At 35.8% G+C, this 24465-nt stretch overlaps 1 protein-coding gene across 4 annotated transcripts in view; it reads left to right on the forward strand.

The window, feature by feature from the left end:
- The window catches only part of LOC125074991 (protein diaphanous), a 43199-nt gene that overhangs the window by 13260 nt on the left and 5474 nt on the right, over nt 1–24465 (forward strand). For 2 of the 4 annotated variants that reach the window (XM_047686509.1, XM_047686510.1), the window contains 19 exons: nt 11960–12133; nt 13060–13161; nt 14297–14493; nt 14709–14874; nt 15240–15380; nt 15743–15851; nt 16269–16383; nt 17089–17217; nt 17720–17850; nt 18011–18180; nt 18348–18402; nt 19527–19565; nt 20260–20417; nt 20667–20795; nt 21541–21641; nt 22069–22246; nt 22907–23083; nt 23561–23713; nt 24237–24355. In XM_047686509.1, coding sequence (XP_047542465.1) covers nt 11960–12133; nt 13060–13161; nt 14297–14493; nt 14709–14874; nt 15240–15380; nt 15743–15851; nt 16269–16383; nt 17089–17217; nt 17720–17850; nt 18011–18180; nt 18348–18402; nt 19527–19565; nt 20260–20417; nt 20667–20795; nt 21541–21641; nt 22069–22246; nt 22907–23083; nt 23561–23713; nt 24237–24355 — 2543 coding nt within the window. Of the gene's footprint in view, nt 1–1720; nt 1858–9293; nt 9426–11959; nt 12134–13059; nt 13162–14296; nt 14494–14708; nt 14875–15239; nt 15381–15742; nt 15852–16268; nt 16384–17088; nt 17218–17719; nt 17851–18010; nt 18181–18347; nt 18403–19526; nt 19566–20259; nt 20418–20666; nt 20796–21540; nt 21642–22068; nt 22247–22906; nt 23084–23560; nt 23714–24236; nt 24356–24465 lie in introns of those variants that run through there. The other 2 variants (XM_047686512.1, XM_047686511.1) reach the window with 2 other exon arrangements.

Consider the following 24465-nt stretch of genomic DNA (forward strand, 5'->3'; position numbering starts at 1 on the left):
ATTAGGGAATATATTTTTAGGCTGTATGGTCATTGCCTACCCGAATAGGATAAATGAACCAAATTATAATTATGTTTAAATTTGGAATTAATTTGTAAAGCAATCACGGATTCAATTGAACGGAATCGGATCACAATAAATAATAATTTGAGAGATAGATTATAGTAATTTTTTTTATATATAAATGACGTATCTTCAATTAGAAAAAGAGGAGTAGCTATGCCCCATTATAAGGAATTACTAGTATTCCTATGTACGCCTCCAATAAAGCTTAAAGCTTCTGCTAGGAGTGGGGACGACAATAGTCAAGGGGCTGACACCTTGGGCTGTTATCGTTCCCACTTGATTCTGAGATCGGACCAAAGACTTTATACAGGGTTATTGGTTTTTCCCGCTAGGAGGTGATAGGGGTGACTATTTGCGATAATTCTAACCCTCATGTGCATGATGTAAAAGTGAACCATTGTTGAGTTATCTCGTTTTTTTAGCTTTTTTTTTTAAATAAGTCAAAAATGCAACTTCAAAAATTTATTTTAAAAAAAAGTGATAGGTGATACCTCCTAAAGGGAATACGTCGAATTACCAATAACCCTAAATGTCTCAAAGTGTGACCCCTATTGTGCTATTGACGGGGTTGCACAAAGCTCTACCACCATGTCATGAATGTACATTATTGTAAAAAATCCCGAAGGGAGTCGATAAAACTATTTCAAAAACTAGGTCTAATAAGCACAGACGCTACACGTGAAAGTCTTCTAGAAATATTCAGCATGTTTTGTAAAAAAAAAACAAACATTTAAATTGACCAGTAGGAGATTTAACCTAAAATTGATCTCCAAATGGGTCATCAATTAGTGTGAGAAAGGGACGGACGATATATATCACCCCTGTGTCAAAAAGAGACATGTATACCTCCGTTCTTGGATGGAAATGCGGGAGGTTATGTCATTACCGTGATCAATTTATTGTGCTCCGGCGCCGGTGCACTATCTATAGTCGTTACAAGTAAATGAGTAATTAGTTTATTATGTTTTAACATATGAGATGGAATACTTTTATACTGTACTCGCCCCGGCTTCACTCGCCTGGAATTCATTTTAAATTTATTAATAAAGATAATGCTGTGATGTAAAATAAATTATAAATATAGCGCTTAGGAATAATGTAAATTTACCCGAGAATATTTTTTTTAGAATTGAAGTATTATTTCCGAAGATTGTCCCCTACAGACAAACAAACAAATTTTACGTTAATTTTATGGGGTAAACGCGTGACGCGTGACAGGAATATCGGATATCCGAAATAATAATAGTCTATTCGAAACCGAATCCTAAGAATTGTTTATTATAGTTTTAATCTTGCATACTATACTCTTAAAGAGAGTATTTAAATTTGTTTTTTAAGTGGACTTGTTTTTCTATGAATGTAATGCCCAAAAATAGCTTACAAAAAAGTCGAACCGAAACTACCCTAAACAAATCGGAGAATCCAAAATAATTACGTATGCGTAAACGTATCTGAATCCTGTAAAATGTTATTCATAGACCGTATCCAGTTCCATAACATCTCTGATATATAAACGAATGTAATTTAAATATAAGTATATAGAAATTTAGATTCACTTGTATAGAAATTCAGTCCTGTACTATGAATAAGCGACGTTTAATCAACGGAGTCGCATACTAATTTAACATAGCATGTGCAGTGTTCGTCAGTAATTCGTAATTGTTAGACGTGTCTTCGTGTGCAGTGACGTCACTAACTCTTGTTTTCATTGGCGGTGAATTAAAAGTGATGATCGAATCGAAGTTCGATTTGAATGTTTCATAAATGGATGCAATGTGGGATATGTTCACGGTGAGTTTTTTTTTTAATCGTCGAGTTCTCGCAAGAACGTATTAATTGCAAGAAATTAATAATTACCTACGTTAATTCTTATTTATTATTAATTTACATAATTATCTGTTGTAACTCGGTAGGTAAATGTTATTGTTCCAAAATAAGTGTACCCCAACCTGTCTTAGCGGTAGGGCTTTTCGCATCTGGGTAGCTATCATCCATCAGATATTATACTGCAAAATAGTAATTGGCCAATTTGCCCGATTACCTATTTCATTCACAAAAAGAACTGTCTGTCTGTCTGTACTTAGTTCATAAAAAATGTATAATTGTAAAGAAGTATTACAAACTCGATGAAAACTCAGCTTTGCTCTGGTAAAATAAATAAAACTAAACAAAAGTAAAAGTCCGGAGTCACGGGTGTGATCACCTCCTCAGAAAGTACGTAAAACCGATGGCATATAAGCTCTACGATTACACGCACATACTTGTGCACTGCCTGCACATTCTGTGTAGTCGGCTGGTCGCCTTTGAGATTGGTGGCTATGATTAAATCGGTGAAGACGACATCACCATCACATACAAATTATATCCACTTTAATTTTACGTCCAAAGTTCCATTATCAATATTCAAAATTCAATTTATTCTTAAACCATAATGAATATCATAGATTATTCAAGCTCTCGATCTCGCGTCAATTCTAGGTCAAGTGTTGTTTATTTTGCTTTAATCTTGTGTTCGGAGAAGATTAGATGTCAATCGACTTTAGATGTCGAATTAAGTTTGACTTTTTCTTTTCAGCAAAGTTTACCAACGTAATTGATGAACGAACAATGTATGTTATGTACAACAAAATAACTTTAAACACTTTGGAGCCCGTCCAATAAGAAACGTCGATGACGTAAATTATTTCATTGTATAGACAGATTGACGTAACGATTATCGATGGAGTCATTATATTTAACTAAATGTGTTTGCAAATAGGCTACTTAAACAGGCTCAGCACTTTACCTCTTAAAAGAGTTTACACCGTTACTTTTCCAACCATAATATCTTAAATGTTACCTATAATATTATTGTCGTGCAGGTCTACGATAGATCCGATTGAAACGTATCCACATTTAAAGATCGTTCAAAAAGATTTTTTTTTTAGTCGACAATATATAACCGCAAAATTCGTAATCGAGCTATTCCGATATTATATCCATAAAATCAACGACATGACAGTTCAAAGGGCGACCATGTTTGAAGTTTACGGGTGCGTTCAGAAAGTGCGTTCCAAATAATAATTTTGTTTAAGGGTACGGTAAACTCTATGGAAACTTATTATCATAGATCAACGTTTATGAAAAAGTTATATGCTATCTGAAAAGTAAAGGATAAACTGTATTCGTTTAACTTTATTTATTTTACCTGAGTGAAGCTGGATTGTCATCTACGATAATATTAGGCGTTTATCCCATTTTCCAACCTTATTTAATCCTTTTGGGTGGGATGTTTATTGACATAATCCTTATTAATAACGAAATAGTTAGTGAAGGTTTCCCTAGTTTTACAAAATTGTGCCCTATTGCGTAGTATTTTTATTTCGGTTTCTATAGTCTATATAATAATAAAAAAAAAAACAAATCGATTGAAAAAATATATTACGTGCAATGACTAACAAAAAAAAAACCAAACAGTCGAATAAGACAAACTTTTTTCATTGCTGTCGACTACAATGCTTAAAATGTTTTCAGTACACCTAAAAGTAAACGTCTTAGGCATTTTTTTTGGCGTTTGTTTTTCAATGAAATGAAATAATTACTTTGTTACTGGAATTTGAACTATAAAAACGTAGGATTGTTATTTTGTGAATTATTCGCCAGAGCGCGTTTAGTTTTACCATATATATTTTTACGAGAACAGGAAATTTACGCTTGTCAAGTCAATAGTGTAAAAGCGAGTGAAACTGCGAAACTTAGCTATGTTTGTACGTAGTATAAGTATGTAATGGAAGTAGGAAGAAAGATAAACAAACCTTAGATTTACGTATTTCATGCGATTTGCTAATAACTCAGCTATATTGTGCACTATTAAAACTTTATTTATAGTATACAACATTATTATTACACTTAACTACTTTTTTCCACTTTAATTTTAATTCCGAAATTCCGGTAACAGATTCGTCGACGTTCAAAACGTTTTTTTTTTTTTTTCGAAAAACCATATTGAATATCGTAGATTAATCATGCTCTCGACCAATTATATCGCGTCAATTCGCTGTCAAATGTTGTTTATTTGGCTTTTCTCATCTTATGGTTGGAATAGAGTGTTCTACCAATATAACTGTCTGTTACGCCTTCACGGACAATTGAACCGAATTTGATGAAATTTGATAAGCACGCTTTAATCCCAAGGAAGGTCATAGGATACTTTTTCATACCTAGCACTTGACGGCAAACAACTAAAACGCGAGCGAAACTACTGGTCTATTATATAAAACCTCCGAAACGCGATGTATCTTCTGGTATAAGTTGTATGTATCTTCGGTTAAATTATTTCATTTACAAAACTGTCACTTCGTTTAACAGCATAGATAAAGTTAATGTATTTCGTAAACTGTTATTTTTTTCCATATAATTTTTATAACGTTAACGCGAAACGTGACTATTTCGCGTTACTACCATTAACGAGTTCTAATCTATATTTATTCATACTTGGAACACAGACTGGTATATACATATACCCTAATACACGCCACCACATCTTTATGGGCACCAACGCCCATTGACAATGGTACTGTGATAAATATAAACCATTCCTCACATCGCCGAAACGCCACCAATTTTTGGAGATAATATGCTGTCTCTTGTGCCTGTAGTTGGAGTAGTTCCTTTCAAAACAGAACACAACAATACTAAGTACTTGTTTAAAATAGTAATAATAATAATATTCTTTATTCCATGCAAAAATATGATACAATAATAACATAATTAATTTTTATATTACAAGTTCATTGATAAAATAAATTATAAATTTATAGATTTAAAATTAAATGTAAAATTAATTTGTGAGTGCCACATATTGATAGATTTCATTTAACAATACAATAAATGTGCCTCATAATAAATGTAATAAATTTTTAAATTAATAGTTGTAGTACTGCTGTTTAGCGGTAGTTATCTGATGAGTGGGTGATACCTATTCAGGCGGGCTCGCCTGCCAACAAATCCAATATACCAATAGTAGCCACTATACCAATGGTAGGAATTAAGATAAACAAACCTCAGATTTACATATTCTGCTACATTATCCAATAAAAAACTTATGCCGTTCTACAAATAAGAACTCACTTCGTTTCTCACACGTGAAGTGTTGAAAGTCGACTTACGGTGATAAGATTTTTTGAACCTTTAAATGTTATAGTTGTTTAAGTCAATGTTGTCTATCACTTTTTGACATTTCATGATCGCGTCCTGCAGAGAGTCTTGACTTTGATCTTACAGAATACTTCTACAGTTCTCGCAAAAATTTAAAACGACATTAATCGAAAAAATTGTATACGAATCCATAATGAGACCAGAATGAGTTATTTTAGATCTCGACCAATGACGTAACGTCAATTCAAGGTCAAAGTTGTTTGTTTATCCAACTCCTCCTGCCATTGGAATGGACTGTACTCACTCATTAACACGTCAGTCCTATGAACACGTGTTTCTTATGTGTTAATAATTATCTATTATTATAAATGTAAATGTAACTCTGTCTGTCGGTCTGTCTGACTGTTGCTCTTTCAAGGTCTTTTTGCTATAAGTTAAAACATAGGCTACTTTTTTACTAACGAGTCTATATATATTGACAAGAAAGGCTGAGGAAATCTGCTTTATAATAATGTTTTGTGCTGGATACTCGAGCGGTCTTTACCGTCGTCAATTCTACCAGCACTTTCCCCATTGGTGACGTCAAATACTCCATAACTTCTTTACGAATAGCCCGACTATTGAATGATAAAACGATTATTTAAATCGGCTAGTGGTTTCGGTGATTAGCACGTTTTTAAATCAAATCAAAATATACTTTATTCAAGTAGGCTTTTACAAGCACTTTTGAATCGTCATTTAACAAACTATTTAAAGTAAAGCTACCACCGGTTCGGAATGTAGATTCTACCGAGAAGAACCGGCAGGAAACTCAGTAGTTACTCTTTTTCAACGTCTAAAAATACAGTCATGTTAGTTAAATACAATTATATATATATATGTTATGTCTACTGCCTGGAAGTCAACTAGCATTATATCCATGATTTTTTATCATAAAATAATAAGATTACTGTTCACCTTTCTCAATAAACGGGCTATCTAAAAAATATGATTGAACTTGAATCTATATATATATATAATATCATCATAATATATTTACTGATGACGATTTCAAGGTCATTGACATTGACCCAAATGGTGCCGTATGACGGGTATAGATTTTTAATGAAATAATTTCGATGAAAATGAAAATCATCAAAAATATATATATATATTCAATGATATACGAATTTATATATATATATATATGTATATATATAAATTCCATAGATTTTGATCAAATAAAAACCAGTTACGTTATCCATGGAATAATCCCTATAAAAAATGATTGTTTTGGTATCTTGCAAATATCCTTAAACATTACGATAGACAGTTTTTTTTGTAAACATAGCTAGACACTTTATATTTATAACGTAAAGATTGTATATCATAACGATTTTCATTTTCATCGAAATTATTTCATTAAAAATCTATACCCGTCATACGGCACCATTTGGGTCAATGTCAATGACCTTGAAATCGTCATCAGTAAATATACGGCATGTGTAAATATTCAACGACATTCAAGTATAATTGAATCTTGTGACAAGCATATAAAGGTCATATTCGTATATCATTGAATATCCTTGCAAATTTTCCTTATAGTTTATAAATTGATTAATAAACCTTATGTGATTGGAATAAAGATTAAATTTGCGTAGTGTTATGTTTTATTGGTGAATTGGTAATTTTGTATGACTTTCCTTGGACTAGTGGTGACAATGGTATTGATAGGTTCCTACATACAACTAAAATAGAATAAAATAAAAATTTGATACCTATAGCGATATATATAAAGTGTATTTTAGATTGTATTTGGAATTGATCACTTGCTTATGTCAAGGATGGCCCAGTAGTTAGAACATGTGATTTAACCGAAGGTTACGGATTCAAAACTGGGTAAGCTTCACTGGGTTTTTAAGTTGCTCAAAAATAGTTAAATACATTTCGTGTTCGGTGCTACAACTACGTGATATTTACAATGAAACGAAATATTTAAAAAATATATAACTCTTTTTTTTGAGCGCGGATGAATAATTGTATACACAAATTAAGCGCATGAAAATTCAGTTGTACTTGTCCCAAATTAAACTGGGCTGTCGCGGGACCCGGTGAAAGATGTGAAGCTTGTAAATTTTTTTTTTATTATATACTAGCTTCGCCCGCTTTAAACATTCCTGATCCTCGTGGGACATTTACATTACATTAACAGTCTGTAAATTTCCCACTGCTGGGCTTCTCTCCCTTTGAGGAGAAGGTTTGGAGCATATTCCACCAATGCGGGTTAGTGGAATACACATGTGGCAGAATTTCGTTTCCCCACGATATTTTCCTTCACCGCAGAGCTCGAGATGCATTATAAACACAAATTAAGCACATGAAAATTCAGTGGTGCTTGCCACATTACCTTTAAGACGCATGCATCTTAACCGATGATTTCGGGTTCAAACCCAGGCTAGCACTACTGATTTTTCATGTGCTTAATTTGTCTTCGTGGGCCTTGCGTAAGGTTATACAGCCTAATAATTGTATTGCGCGGCTTCGATCTCGTTTAAAAAAAGTATTTCTATTTCTTCCCTTGGGGTTCTGGCTTGCTTCATAACAAATTTTATCAAATTCGGTTCAGTGTTTTGGCCGTGAAAGTGTTACAGATAGACAGAGTTACTTTTGCTTTTATTATATTAGTATGGATAAACTTTCTCAATAATTGGGTTATATAAATTTAAAAATATTTTTTTCAAATTTGACGGATAGTTCCAGAGGTCTATTATACAGCATTGTTTAACTAATCAACCCTTAAACAATAATTATATAAGTAGATTTATAGCAAAAACCGTATTAAGAGTAGTATATCATTTTATACGACCCTTATTTTCGGCGATTCTGTAATGTAACGCTAATCGTGTATGGCGAGAGATATGCTTTAGCAAGCTACGTATGTTCATGTAGTTAGATATTTCGAATTTGGAACGTATTCTTTGTTTTTAAACTCTCAATAAAGATTGGTTGACTTGTTTTCATTCTCCTACTCTTGTTAACGGTAATTCGATGCGTTTAGAGAACAATTAACTACCGTGCCTTTAGCTGACGGTAGGGTACGGTAAATCAGCAATACAAAGTATGTACAGATCGCGATAAATGGGTGGTGTCTATCCAGACAAAAAATATCGTCGTATTTTAAAGCCTTGATTTTTTTAATTTATCGGTGAGTATAAAATTAATTTTTTTGTCTCCCAATGTCAACGAAGCTCTAAACTTCACAGAAGGCACTCATAACACGCGCTTATTCTGAGCTCTTAAGTGGGCTCTAATTTTGGTTCCAACTTGCCGTTCCCAAGACCATAAACCGAAACACTTCGAGAAAACTGTACTCTTACTAAACTGACTTCTATCCCGCTGATTCGAGATGAACCATAAAAGGACAAAAGCCAAATAAAAGATTTGTCATCAAATTGGGGCGATATCATTGGTCGACATCTTGAATTGTCTATGATATTCATTATGGATTTGCGACAAAATGACGTTTTGTAACGACGATTATTGGATTTAAGTATTTAAGTGTTATATTGTTGTATTATAAACCAGCTGTTGCCCGCGGCTTTGCTCACGTAGAAGTTGAATATATTTACAAAATATTACGTTGATTTAATTTTCTCTTTGTATACCACATTGATGTGTATTTCACCTCCTTAGGGGTAGAATTGCCAAGATTCCTTCCTTAGTAAGTGTCTACTCAATTAAACAATCTTACTCACGAAATGTCATGGCCCTAACTTTAACAGTTTAAGCTCGGCGATGATACAGATAAATCAGTCAGTCAGGACATGTTATGTTATAAGTAATAGATAAAGATACCTCAAATTATTAGTATTGTAAAAATAGCAGTGCTATTAGCAAATTTTAATACGTAAATTTACGGTTCGTTTATTATTAAGCTATACGTGTATTCGTCCCGCTTCTCTTACGACATCAGCCTTATATTTGTGAAACTAATGACTCACCCGGCACAACGTAGTCTCCCTACTGCCAACTTAACATCAATAGCGAATGTTTAAAAATAATGCATACTCAAAATAATAATGATGTTATAGAATATATAATTAGTATTGCGATGATCTCGTGTTCAGTATGACATCAGCTTTAGTAACAATTGTCCGATTGTCGTGATGCGTTGATTGATCTCGTAAACAATGGATACGATCAAAGTTGTCGGTGATTATGTTAGGGAGAGATCTCCGTTTTCGGTATGTATTTTTTTTTTTTGTGAAATAATGTAATCGAAAATATACTTTATTCGTGTTGTTTTGCGAGCGCTTTTGGATCGTTTTGAACTGAGAGACGGTTTTACTATCGAGAAGAACCGACTGGAAGTTCATCAATCAAAGATTATACATGTAATTATCTTTGCTTGGTGTTAGGGCTGTGTGCAAGCCCGTCTGAGTGGGTTCTTCAAATTCAAACTCAAATTCCTTTATTCAATATAGAAGCATTACGCTTACTTATTGATAGTCAAATTAAACTCTACCGCCGGTTCGGAAAAGGAAACACCCTGACCTGAGAAGAACCGGCGAAAGAAACTCAGCGGTTTTTTTTTTTTTGGTCAATCTAAACCATTCCCTGTTCAAAATGTTCAACCCACTCGTCTGATATTATTCCGCTCAGTAATGCTAAGTATTGTTCTGTTCCGGTTTTATGAGTGAATGTGCCAGTGACAAGGGACATGACATCTTAGTTCTCGTCGTTGGGAGCGCATTGGCGATGTAAGGAATGGTTAAAATTTATGGGCAGTGGTGACCACTTACTATCAGGTTACCCATTTGACCGTCTCGACTTCGTATGGGTGGAATTAGAAAATAATATGTTTAAAAACTGTTTAATTGATTAAATTTTGATTTTAAGGTCATCGAAGACTTTTTGGTTAGGCCAAAGGAGCAAATCATATCGGAGCAGAGAGATAACCTCTAAAGTTAATCTTCGAAAAAAATTGAATTCGATACGCGTTAGAAAATAAATATATATATTTTTTAGGTTTTATTCTATTTTTTTACTATAAAGAATCTGGTACACGATCGCAGCGCTACCAATCAAAACCTGTCTAAGCGTCACCGTCCAAAGATCCATTCAAGCCATTCAGCCGTTTAGGAAGATTTTTGTCACTAAACAATTATAATAATAGCTGCTTCCTTAAAAATTAATGGCATAAACCTTCAGAGCGTGATTTATGTTAAGAAACAGTTTAAAAGACAAAATAATAAGTTGATAGTAAATATAATTAAATAAAAAAACTGATTTTGACTGTAACGTGTTCCTTCGCTTGAATCCTCGATATCCTGTTTAGACTTATCATAAAAATGTATTGTTATCGAAAATTAATTAGTTAAATTCAACTCCTTAGAATAATGGGATGCGACTCGTAAGTCCGCTTGTAAGATTTCACACACACAAACAAACGTTGCAAGTTAAATAATAGTTTGAAGACCTCCATGGTCGAGTAGTGTGTACACCGGTTTTCATGGGTACGCCACTCCGAGGTGACGGGTACGATTCCTGGCCGAGTCGATGTAGAAAAAGTTCATTAGTTTTCTATGCTGGTCTGGGTGTTTGTGGTACCGTCGTTACTACTGATTTTCCATAACACAAGTGCTTTATCTACTTACATTGGGATCAGAGTAATGTGTGTGATGTTGTACAATATTTATTTATTATTTATTATATTACATGTGTTTATTATTAAAAATACCAACTTAAAAGGGACAATGATATCACGGCATTCCTTCCTTCTGTCGTAACGTATTCAATTTATTCAGAGACCATGATAAAAGTTATTATATACGACGTAGAATCTATTTATTAAACTAGCAGCCCGACCCGACTTTGTTCGGATGTTGTATTAGTTTTATTCACTTACCGATCTCATTTTTCTTAATGAGATCAAATTATAATATAGCTATGGCCTCTTATTTTTATATTTTGTTTATGATATCGGTAGGCGGACGAGCAAATGGGCCACCTAATGGTAAGTGGTCACCACAGCCCATAGACAATGGCGTTGTAAGAAATATTAACCATTCCTTACATCATCAATGCGCCACCAACCTTGGGAACCAAGATGTTACGTCCCTTGTGCCGGTAGTTACACTAACTCACTCACCCTTCAAACCGGAACACAACAATACTGAGTACTGCTGTTTGGCGGTAGAATATCTGATGAGTGGGTGGTACCTACCCAGATGGACTTGCACAGAGCCCTACCACCAAGTAGGGTCTTATTATGTATTACTAATATTCCTATTTACGAGGTGTAAATTAAGTTTAAAGCTTGTTTTAGGAGTGGGTACGACAATAGGCCAGGTGATCTGGAACGATCCTGTCACTTTACATTGCTAGGCGGCTCTTAAACCATTGCACTAATGTCGCTTCATATCTCATGAGCGATCACTAGTAATACTTACTTCTAATATAAAATTTGTACTCACTGAGATTAACTGCGTTAGTTGTATGAAGCTGCAGGTCTGAAGTTACTGATTCAAATTATGGGTCTGGCTGATGAAAAAATATTTGATATAAAGAAGCAGCTACATGCTCTTGTCGTAACTAGACGCGAGCATCGTTGGAGTTGACATGGCTGTATTACAAAGTGTATTCGTTTTTAAGAGGAACATGAAAAAATTTTTAGCCATGTTTATCAGATATGCATTTATATATAATTTATTTTTATGGAACAAAGAACGCAAATGTCTGAGAAGAATAGTGCTTAAATTTATTATTTATTCTCCAGCTGGACACATGGTTCGGGCGGCCCAAGAAGGCGGGCGCGGGGCTCGAGCGCGGCTACGACACAGTGCCGAGGGCGGAGCCCCGCGCGGAGGACGACGAGCCCGCCGCGGAGTACACCAACAAGATAGACGCGTTGGACGACGACCAGCTCGAGCGAAGATTTGAGGAGATGCTCGTGAGTATTAGGATTTAATACTCACTTTAGGAGATCCTGTCATTGATACGTCGAGATGTTACCTTGACTGAGTGTTATTGTTTTCTGATATTTCTGTGCCTGTTGACATAAAATATTCTTGGTTCAAGATATCATCTCACCGGATTGAATTACACCGATAAGAACCGGCTATAAATTCAGTAGTAACTCTGGTTTTCCAATGAAATATTCGGTTATGTGATATATAATGAAAATAACGGTTGTGAATTCCATGTTTAAGTTTTGTTTCTAATACATTGTATTGCATATAAAGTCATATCTTTTAATGATTTCGCATATTGCACGGATCATGGTGAGAAGTATTAGTGAGTTTTTAAAAGTGATAACTTCTTATGGGGGGGATAAACCGCTACGTTACGTAACGCGTTACGGCGTCAGTCTTCCCTATCTCTTACGCATGTTCAAATTAGACTAGTTTAAGATATCACTTCCGTCGGGCGTCCCGAGGCGCACACTTATATGTTTTATTTTTATTATTTATGTAGGCGAAGGGGCCAATGGCCTACTTGATGGTCAGTCAGTAGTCACCACTGTCGAGAGACATCCTTCCTTTTACGGCAACTTTGTTTGGCTATGGGCTCGTCTTTCTGGACGCGATAAACTTAAACTACGGAATGGATTTTGTTACGGTTATAACCAATGAAAGGAATCAGGAGGAAGGCTCAGTTGTATAGTTCTTGTTTTGCGTATATTAGATGAAGTTTAACTTTGACGATATGGGAAAAATCATGCCGATAGCGAGAGCCGTGTAAACCAATATATGTAGACCCTGATATTATCAGTGTGGAGCTTGGACGGGTTACGAGCTAGGGACGGTAGCTAAGCTTAACATAAGATTATAATTAATTAATTGGTAAAGTTAATGTAATATTAATTAATTATTTCAGACTGATATGAATATCGGTGAAAAGAAAAAGGAACCGTTAAGAAAATACTCAAGGGATCAAAAGAAGAAAATGCTGGTGGCGTACAAATTTGTCAACGCACAGGTTTGTATCAATTTGAAAAGCTTTAAGTATGATTAAAATTAGAGTCTGTTTCAACGGCAGGAGGTGTAAGATAAATAAACAACTTTGACCTCGAACTGACATGTCATTGGTCGAGATCTAAAATAATTTATTGTATTAATTATGGAGTCGTGAGAAAATGTCGTTTCGTTGTTATCGGAATTTTAGGAAGTAAAATTGAAGTGGATTTAAGTAGGTATGTGAAACAGTTTTGTGTTATAAATAAATATATATCATTCAAGAACTGTTTGTAGTGCATTATATAGCAGAGTTAAATGCAAATCCCATGGACTATGTGAGCATTAGGTTTGTGTATCTTTACTCGTCCTTCCATTGAATATAGTGCAGTGTTGTCTTATGTGAGTAGCTTTATGGTTTCCTGTGTGGGTAACACTCACACATATGTTATATATTATTTACAATGTTCATTTCAATGGACAGAGTTAGTCATTCACCATCAAGTGTTATACTTATAGATCTATACATATAGATATACTCGTGATGGCGCCCTCCAAGTTAAATTAATGTCAGTATGCATTAGTGTGAGTGTGCGTGAGACGACTTAGTGTAGAGACAACAAAAAAAATTCAAATTATATTATATTTTTTAAGTTTATTTTTGATAAAAACTAAATAATTTAATGTGATAGGGCGTCTCTGTAAGCGGATATATCTATACTCGTCTGCTGTGTCGTCAAGTTAAATATATATAATTCCTATGCCTCTAAGAGATTTGTAAAATTTTTATTGTAAATATATTTGGAGAGATCGGAGGGAGTTGTCTTTATATGTTGAAGAAAAACATCTGTTTTTTTTTAAAAAAAGGTGGGGGACTGGTATTTGGCTACAACGCCCATATACATTTGCACTGTCAGAAATATTAACCATTCCTTACATTGTCACTGCGCCACCAACCTTCGTAAATAAGATGTTATGTCTCTTGTGCCTGTAGTTACACTGGATGGCTCACCATTCACACTGAAACACTGATTATTGTTTGACGGTTTATTGTTGGTATAGCACAAAGTCCTACTGGTGGTAGGGTATCTATATCATATATATATTATATGGTAGTAATGATATGAATAAAAAAATGATATATTATCAATTATTTTCAGGAAGGTCGATCGAAATTCGAAAAACCATCTGATTATGTGTCATACCTAAATCAACCTGAACTGTCGGTGGGTAAACTGCATAGTTGCTTGGAGAACCTCAGGATAGCATTGACGAACAATCCCTTGTCCTGGATCGAGGAGTTCGGCACGAAGGGCATCGAGAGTCTCCTGACCACGCTCAATGTCTGCTATACCAAGTAAGTATCATTTCGATTTGATGATTATTATTATTATTATTAGCATTATAATGTTGATATTACGTTTACATGCTATCAGTGGCAGTGGATTTTATCGGTAAGAATTAAAGGATTAAATAGCATTGACACCGATTGAACGAGAATTTTAAAAAAATGTTATTTTTTTGTCAAAGATCTTAAATATTCATCCAAATATTCGATGTTTTTTTTTTCAGTGATTCCCGTTATGATCGCGTCCAGTATGAATGTATTCGGTGTCTCTCAGCGATTCTCAACAACACAGTCGGTATCCGTGCGGTTTTTGAGTGTAGAGAAGCGCTTCCGGTCCTGGCTAGGAGTCTGGATGCTAGGAAACCTCATTGTGCTTTGGAAGCATCTAAGGTTACTACGAATATTATATTTATTTTGCTATCGATATTAACCTTACAAAGAGCTAATATTTATTTGTATTTATGCAAGAGATAATCTCCGGAACTAAGGCTGCTATTCTAAATTTTTTTTACTGGTAGAAAGATACATTAGGGTACTACTTACGAAGCAAGGGCGGGTTGCTAGTATAATATAAAGAAACAGCCTGTGAATAAACATCTGTGATAATGCAATTAGTGTCCGGATTTGAACAAGCTATCTTCTTCAGAGTTACGCGCTCTTATCACTCGGCCATTTCAACTAATCGACACCAAAATGTCATAGATATTCCTGTTGTTTTCTATTTATATTAAAGAATGTTTTAACAATAATTTCAGGTACTCGCTGCGATATGTCTCATACCGAACGGTCACGAGAAAGTTCTAGAAGCGATCACGATGGCGGGCGAATCGAGCCGGAAGCCGAGGTTATTGCCAATCATCGAGGGCTTGGTCGCTAAGGCACCCGAGAGCTTGAAGGTGAAGATTGTTATTCTATGTTGAGGTTTAAATTTAATTATAAAAAGCTTAGAAAGTAATAACAATTTTGCCTTCGATACGTATTTATTTATTTGCAGTCAAATCTAAGATGATCAGTGTGATATATCAAGTGTTGTTATTAAATAAAGATAAAACATATACATATTATATACAACATATTATATATATTATAAATTACAAAAAAAATATATATCCGGCTCGAAGGACCAGAAATTAGTTAAATATTACATGAAGGTTCTTAAAGTACATGTTATGATATATATCTACTTCAAATCTTATTATATATCTCTAAAAGCAGTCTTAATGTCCATATCATTAAACTCAATATTGCTTGTCATCAGAACGGTTGCATGCAACTTATGAACGCGATCATCACTGAACCAGAGGAGTTAGAATTCAGGATGCATTTGCGGAGCGAGTTTATGAGAACTGGACTCTATGATCTGATAGGTAAGGTTCACTTTTGTTTATTTATACATGACACTGTTCTTCGATTTTAGATACATAGACGGAAGTAGGCTTGAGTATATTCTGTATTATGACTATTCATATGCCTTATTTGTCTTTACGATTTATTTCGTGTTTAATGGTTAAGGAAATTATCGTGAGCAAACATGCATGTCTGCAACACACCAACTCGCATTGTTGGTGAAGTGTGGAATTTGCCGCACAATTTTTTGACATTCAATAATTATTTGTGTTCGAGGATCTCATACAAATTGACTAGTATCAGATTTATGTCTTTTGTGGCATGATGGTACAGAAGCCACCACAAACTTTGCCCAAGGGGAGAACGATTTATATACACTCGCATGGCTGTCACCACAAACGTTCGACGACAGGTAACGTGTCAGTGTGTGTTCGCAGACGAGCTCCGCGCGGGCGCCGAGGAGGGCGGCGGGCGGCTCATACAGATGAACGTGTTCGACACGCACGCCGCGGCCGACCAGGAGGAGTTCCTGGCCAAGTTCGATGACGTCAGGTATGTCGCTCGATATATACATAAGCTAGTTTTACAACAGCCTCTTGTTGACGAGATAACGAATAAATATTAATGGAAAATACAGACGAAATTAAGATTACAGGATTTAAAACCTAATACCGGTTTCAACAAAAGATACACACTAAGGCTTAATAGCATAAATGTCTCTAAAGCATAATTTAAAAGTACGTTCCTTCAATAACAGAAAACCACAGCTTGCATATCAAAGTTAGACTAAGTAAAATATTATAAAAACCAATTAAAAGCATGGTATACTCTGTATTATATCATAATTAACCAATGAGAGCAGAGATAGTTCAGACACGGGACCGATCGTTGCGCTAGCTGAGCGAGCGAGTGCTAGGAAAATTCTTGTATGTGGAATGTCGATGAAAAATATATTGCGAAAAATATAGTCTATACTTTCCTAGACTAGAGTATATACCTCGGGGTTCTATACTGTATAGATCCCCGAGTTATCAATACTCTAGTCTAGTACATAAATAACATGCTTACCAAGGAATTGTGAATTTATTTAGAGAAACATTAAGTAGCTTTTATTGGTCCAACCTTGGATAGGAATTTCGAAGTATTTTCATTTTAATCAAACTTGGGGAAACCAGTATGTCGTCGCACTGTAAAGAAAGCTTTTGAGTTATATTTATAATATTTTTTTTTTGTAATTGAGTTTATTATTGGTTTCAGAGTGGACTTCCATGACGTGAACGAATGTTTCGAGCTGGTTAAGAATTTAGTGGTAGAGACGCCAGCAGAACCCTATCTGCTGTCGATACTACAACACTTGTTATTTATAAGGGATGACGAATTGATAAGGTTCGTGGAATTATATGATATAGTTGTTTTTACGCATATTGTATGTTCCAATGGCACAAGGAGTAAGGATATGCAAACCTTAGATTATTAAATTTCATGCGATTTCTCAAATAGTTCTGCTCTATTATGCACTATAAACAGTTTTTCATTGAGAAATCCTTATTATTTTTTTAATACAACACTATTATATTTAATTATTTATATCCACTTTAATGTTAATTCCAATGATCCAAATTGATAAAAATTTACGTACAGTGAAACACCATGGCTTCATGAATCTATAACGAATGCCACAGGTTTTTTAGATCTCGACCAATGGTGACGTGCCAATTCAAGGTCAAAGTTGTTTATTATTCAGTACTCCTGCTGTTGGAAGTGACTATAACTGCATTTCCAGTACCGTCGTTCATTGATTAATATGATTATAATTTAGACTGAGGGAGACAAATATATATACATTTATGTAAGTTAGAAAGTGTTGTACAGTGTGTTTTTTTTTCAGGCCAGCATATTACAAACTTATAGAGGAATGTATAACACAAATCGTGCTGCACAAGAACGGCTACGACCCAGACTTTAGGCATACGCAACGGTTCAATATAGACGTCCAACCCCTCATCGACGGACTGATCGGTTAGTACCTCCCGTAGTTTCATTATAATAAAGTATTTTCATCATCACTCAAAGTCACCGAAAACGCAACCGTGCTGTGTTATTAAATAGCACGGTACACGAGTTCGGCCCGTCTCGATGCTGTATGCTACATGCTATGTGTCATATGCTACTGCGACAGAGAAGTCCCGCGCGGAGGAGGAGCGCCGAGTGGAGGAGCTGAAGGGCAAGCTGGAGGCCGCCATCGCGGCGCGCCAGGAGGCCGAGGCGCGCGCCGCGTCGCTGGAGGAGCGCCTGCGCCACGCGCCCGCCGCCGCGCTCGCGCACGCCAACATCGCCGCCATCGCCAAGGTTACAAGTTTGTCGTGTCGACTGTACCGCTCTAAGGGTTGCGCTATGTTATCTGACATTTTAAATCAAAATCCTCGTAGTTGATGTAGATAATGTTATATTATACAGTATTTCATAGTAATATATGATGCAGTAATTATAAAAATACTTTTATCTTTTCATTTTAGGCGATCGGCAGCCCCGGAGGACCGCCCCCGCCACCGCCCCCTCCTATGCCGGGAGGTAAGATCATTGATCGTTATATTTTAATTTCATAATCACATAAACTCTTCGCATGTACACTATGAATATTTACTTATATGCAATAATGTGCATGTTTTAAACACATTTATATAATAAGCACAATATTTTCGAACTACGTTTCTTTTGACGGTTCAATTATCATTGATATTTCATATTAAGGAAAACTATAATGTGGTTGAAAGTTTGAGATAAAGGCATGAGTCGTGAGCACAATATTGACCTGCGCTGTAGGACACTTGTAGTCTCTTTGGAGGAGTGGAGGAGGAGGCGTCGAGGCTGCACGCGATTGGTCCGTCAGGCGATGCTTGTCGCCTATTGGACTGTGACTTGTCATTCGATTACTGTGCACTTGCGTGCGATTTAAGGGCCTACGTTTGTTATTTAGTTTTAGTTTTTGTTAGCGACACGTTGCAAAATTATTATTACATTGGATTATTAGCATACGGATAATACTATATAGATAATTGTAAATTTATATTAAATAAGACATTAACATCTAATACATGTGATTTTTCTCAAGTACAACAAATTGTTTCTGCAATTTCTTCTCTAAGGAATTAAGGTTTATAATGTTCAAATATCAAAATATCAATTTCTATTGATATATGCAAAAGTAACAAGCTTTAGAACCGCTATCCTGTAATGTTATATTTTTGAATTTACACTCGTATACGTAGGACACGGCGATTTTGTTCTATTTAGAGCTTTTCAGTATAACTGTATCAAAGTAAAATTTCAAACACCACTATTCAATATTTTGTGTCAGTTTCTATCAATATAATTAGTAAAACGGTACTTAATCAATTATGTTAAAAGTGTACAAAAGCGGACGCGGTACTCACCCTATAACTGCCCATTTGTGCTCACGACTCACGCCAACTATTATACTGGTGGTGGATACACGTTAATGTAGGATTTCATCCAGTACACGCAGGTTTCCTCAAAATATTTTTGAACATCACCAATATTGATATGAATTAAAAATTACATGAAACTTGATCTTTGTCTTCTCAGTTTATAATAAAACAGCTTATTATTAAGTGTTTATATAAAGCTTGCTTGTTTATACTCTGTATCTAACAATGAATATATACGCCCTGCAGGGCCCGCCCCGCCGCCGCCGCCGCCCATGCCAGGCTCAGGTAACCAAAGAACCCAATACTTCTTAGTGTAATGATTCACAGGATTTTATTTTAAATAAGAAGGCGTATCTTGTGGTCACCACTGTACACTATATAATATTGACACTGTAAAAAATATTTGTCTGTCCTTGCACCGTTAAAACACTGACTAGGTTAAAAACTAAGATGTTTGCATGGTGTAATTACACTGACTCACTAAATTCTTAAATAGGAACGCAGCAATGAATATTCGTGTGTGAATAATAGTATTCGTGGGTCTCCACACGAAGGGCCTATCAATGATTCGTGTTTTGATTGCAGACTCCCTGATTAGAGCTAATTCCATTACTCTAATACAGATTGGGTTGGTGTTTTTTGTGGACACAGATTATCAATGTTTGTAGATCAACGATAATGTAGACGTTTTTGAACCCATTGTTGGTTATGTAGGGGATGGTGAATATTTCTCACAGTTCCAAAGTGTACGAGATCATTTATAATGATGTGGCATATTTGCCAGTCTGGTCACCTGTGTTCAATAAAAAAAAAAACTACCACTGGTTACCATTCCGATTACATCAATTATATTTAAGATATACAGTACATTTATTTAGCTTTAAATATTATATCCGAAAGTTACTAGCATTGTCAATTGAATGTCACCATTTACTATCAGCAGTTCATCAGATCTGATCTCTTATTATGGTTTTTCTAGGTATGGGTCCACCTCCCCCGCCGCCTCCCCCGTTTCCGGGCGCCGCGGGTGCGCCGCCGCCGCCCCCGATGCCCGGTGGGGCGCCTCCACCGCCACCGATGATGGGGGGCCCTCGGCCACCACCGCCGCCTGGCATGGGGCCCATGATGCCAAGAATGGTAAACTATTAATTCTAGTAACGATTCGATATTTGGATAACGCATGTTTAGGTTTTTTATTTACCATATAAAAAAAAGTCATTAACAGATAAGGCTTAATGTCTGTGGCCTGTAATGGCCACTTACCATCAGGTGGTCTATTTGTCAGTTCACCTAGCTAATAAAATAAACTAATCACCCAGTTAACAACAGTTATAGGTCATCCATATATTTAAGTTAGAATAATGAATGTTTTTGGTTCTTCCCCAGCCTCAACCAGATATCTTACCTCATGGACTGAAACCTAAAAAGAAGTACGAGGTTGAAGGGCCTCTGAAACGTGCCAATTGGAAGACGATCGTCCCACAGAAGATGTCCGAAAAAGCTTTCTGGGTTAACGTATGTATATCAATTAATTATTCTAACCACCTCGAGAACAGGAAGGTCAGTCCTGATTTGGGTTTGGTATTTGCAGCGGTTTTATTTGGGTGGGAATCTATTGTAACCTGTCCCAGTTCACACACGATGCAAAGTGTCATCAAAAGTCTCATCAGTATCTCCGGAGTCTTTCGTGCCTTAGAAAGCACGTGAAGTCTTTGGTCCTATAGTTCCGTTAATGTCGGATTTGGCGTCAAAATGATTGGATTGTGTGTGTGTGTGGGGTAAGTGCACCTGTGCTTGAGCACACACTTGTGAACTAAAATATATCCTGCGATGGTTAGTCTCCTCGAATCGGTAAGTAAGACACCATACAATTCTATGGTACGACTTAAAATAACGGCAGTTTAATGGATTCACTGCTGGGCAAATTCATACACTGCCTTTTTAGAAGGTTCAGAGTTTACTTCACGACGTTGTTCGAATACTGGTAGGTGGATATTCGTGGCACTCATTCGCTATATACAGGTTACCTCTCGATGTTTTCCTTCACCGCCGAGCAAGAGTTAATAATAAATTATTTATTAATACAACATTATTAATGGTGATTCAATGGTACTCGATATATTAGAAAAGTTTACGAATATATCAACCAGTAGAATATCTGGTTTTTTTTTAATGCGTATTATGTTTTCCTGTCCCCTTAATTATTATTGTTTTAATTAATATAAGGATAATATTAACTATATAAATAAATTGGTTCAAGGTACAAGAAGATAAGCTCGCATCGCCGGATATTCTCAGCGGTTTGGCGCTGAAGTTCTCTAGTAAACCAGTCGCTAAGAAGAATGAGGATTCCGTCGACAAGTGAGTCCTATTAACATAAATAACTATCTACCCGCTCCGGCTTCACTCGGGTGCAATCGATTAATAAAGAAAATATAAAAATATAATTTATAATAGCCCTAAGATATATCCCATAGCAATCTGGAATAATGTAACTTTTTACCAATGATTGTTTTTATAATTGGTACATTCGATTCGGGGATTACACCCAAAATACTAAAAAAATGTATTTCTTCTTAATATTAGAAACGAAAAATAGATAATAACACAATAACATTAAATAAATCCGATTTTAAAATATATAATACGATATAAGACTTACTAAAGTCGATATGCATATCACGATCGTAATCTGCGGTGAGTTTCGAGTGAATTCTCTCAGAATAGCTCTCCTGACATCGAAGCAAGTATTATTTAATTAATTCGAATATTTTTTTCTCATTCCCAGAGTCCACACGTTGAAAAAAGTAAAAGACCTAAAGGTTCTAGACAGCAAAGCGGCGCAGAATCTGTCCATTCTACTCGGGGGTTCCCTGAAGCACATGTCGTACGAGCACATACGGACGTGCGTGCTGCGCTGCGACACCACCGTGCTCACCGCTGACGTGCTCGACCTGCTCATACAGGTGGGACTCGTGTAGTCTGTTCCGATGGCAGGAGGACTAACGTTATTGCTATCCGAAATATTAAACATTCCACACCTTGCCATTGCGTCAGCAAGCTTGGGAGCTAAAATTATATGTCCCTTGTGCCTGTAGTTACACTGTTGTACTTTTAATCAGATAACAACATTACTAAGTACTGCTGCTTGGAATAATTGATGAGTGGATGATACCTAGGTGGCTAACATCCACTCATCATAACACCAACCCACCGAAACTATTCCAACCATAAGAGAAAAAAAGCCAAATAACCAATATCTGATATCAAATTGAAACGATATTATTGATCGAGAGCTTAATTAATCTATGATATTCACTATGGAATTGCTAAAATAATTCGTTTTGAACGTCGACGAAACTGTTATCGGAACTTTGGAAGTAAATTAAAGTGGCTATAAATTGTTAAGTGTAGAAGTGATGCATTATAAATAAAGATTTATTAATCATAAACTCTTCGTAGTGCACAATATAGCTGAGTTATTAGCAAATCGCATAGAATACTAATCTAAAGTTTGTTTATCTTTATTCCTACTTCGATTTGAACTACACAAAACCCAACCACCATGGTAGTATCTAATGTAGTTAGTGGTACGATGTCGATGTTTAAAAGCATTTTGTTTCCAGTACCTCCCCCCAGCGGATCAGCTCAAGAAACTCGCGGATTTGAAATGTAAAAGCGAGGAACTAACGGAGGCGGAGCTGTTCTCAGCGACGGTAGCGGACATCAAGAGGCTGGTCCCGAGGTTGAGGAGTTTGGCCTTCAGAGAACATTACAGCGAAATCATATCTGAGCTAAAACCTGTGAGTATATCGGTGTCAGTTTAACATATATTTACGTGTAATAATAATTAATTATTATGACAGCCGAGATGGCCTAGTGGTTAGAACGCCTGCATCTTGACTGATGATTTCGAGTTCAAACCTAGGCAGACACCACTGAATTTTCATGTGCTTAATTTGTGTTTATTATTCATCTCGTGCTCGGCGGTGAAGGAAAACATCGCGAGGAAACCTGCATGTGTCTAATTTCAACGAAATTCTGCCACATGTGTATTCCACCAACCCGCATTGGAGCAGCGTGGTGGAATATGCTCCAAACCTTCTCCTCAAAGGGAGAGGGGGCCTTAGCCCAGCAGTGGGAAATTTACAGGCTGCTAATGTAAAATTAATTATTAAACGAATTTACCTGTAATTGTATCATAATTATACGAAGTGCTTCGTCCGAAAATATTTATAACAGACCTCCCCCCCCAAATAATAATGATGATGTGTTTGCAGGACATCGTTTCCGGCACTGCGGCGTGTGAGGAAGTGAAGTCGAGCGGTAAATTCGCGAAGATTCTAGAATTGTTACTGCTATTAGGAAACTATATGAACACTGGGTCGAATAACGCTGGCGCTTACGGCTTTGAAATAAGTTTTCTTACTAAGGTAATTATTATGTTCATTGTGTTATATTATTATAGTGTTTTGGTTATAGAAAGTAGCCCATGTTCTTTCTTTGGTATTCAAGCTTGCGTTTTACCAAATTTCTACTTCTTTTTCTACTACTTTCTTCTTTTCTAAACCAACGAACCGATCAGTGGTTTTAGCCGCGAAAGTGTAACAGACAGGCAGGCAATACTGCATGCATCTTGTGTCTATATATACTAATATTATAAACAGGAGTTTTTTATTATTCCATTAGAATGTTTCATTGTCCAGAATAAACTGAACTCCACGTGGGGAAAGTCGCAGGTCAGCTTATTTAAAAAAAAAAAAGAGCATTTAGAGCTATCAATTGTTCCACTTGTATATAAACTCTTAATATAACCGAATTGTATTATTATTCATTTATCGGCATTAACATTAGAGTCTGTTCTTATTTAACACAAGAGAGCAGGACACCAAATAATGCGTGCTTTGTCACACTTACGGGTCTTATGTGAGTGTATTCATTTTTTTCTATTTACAGTTAACGTCAACAAAAGATCTGGAGAACAAGCAGACGTTGCTACATTATTTAGTTGATACGATAGAAAGTAAATTCCCTGATGTGCTGAGCTTCGCTGAGGAAATGCCTCACATAGATCGGTAAGAGTTCCTTCATGAAAAATTTAAATTAATTGCATAATTCGTGCTGATTGGCTAGTCTCTATGGGTATGGTTACTTAAGCTAAAATCAAGGTTAAGTGAATATCATT

The sequence above is a fragment of the Vanessa atalanta genome, chromosome 29, assembly GCF_905147765.1.
Source record: "Vanessa atalanta chromosome 29, ilVanAtal1.2, whole genome shotgun sequence".
Taxonomy (NCBI): Eukaryota; Metazoa; Arthropoda; class Insecta; order Lepidoptera; family Nymphalidae; genus Vanessa; species Vanessa atalanta.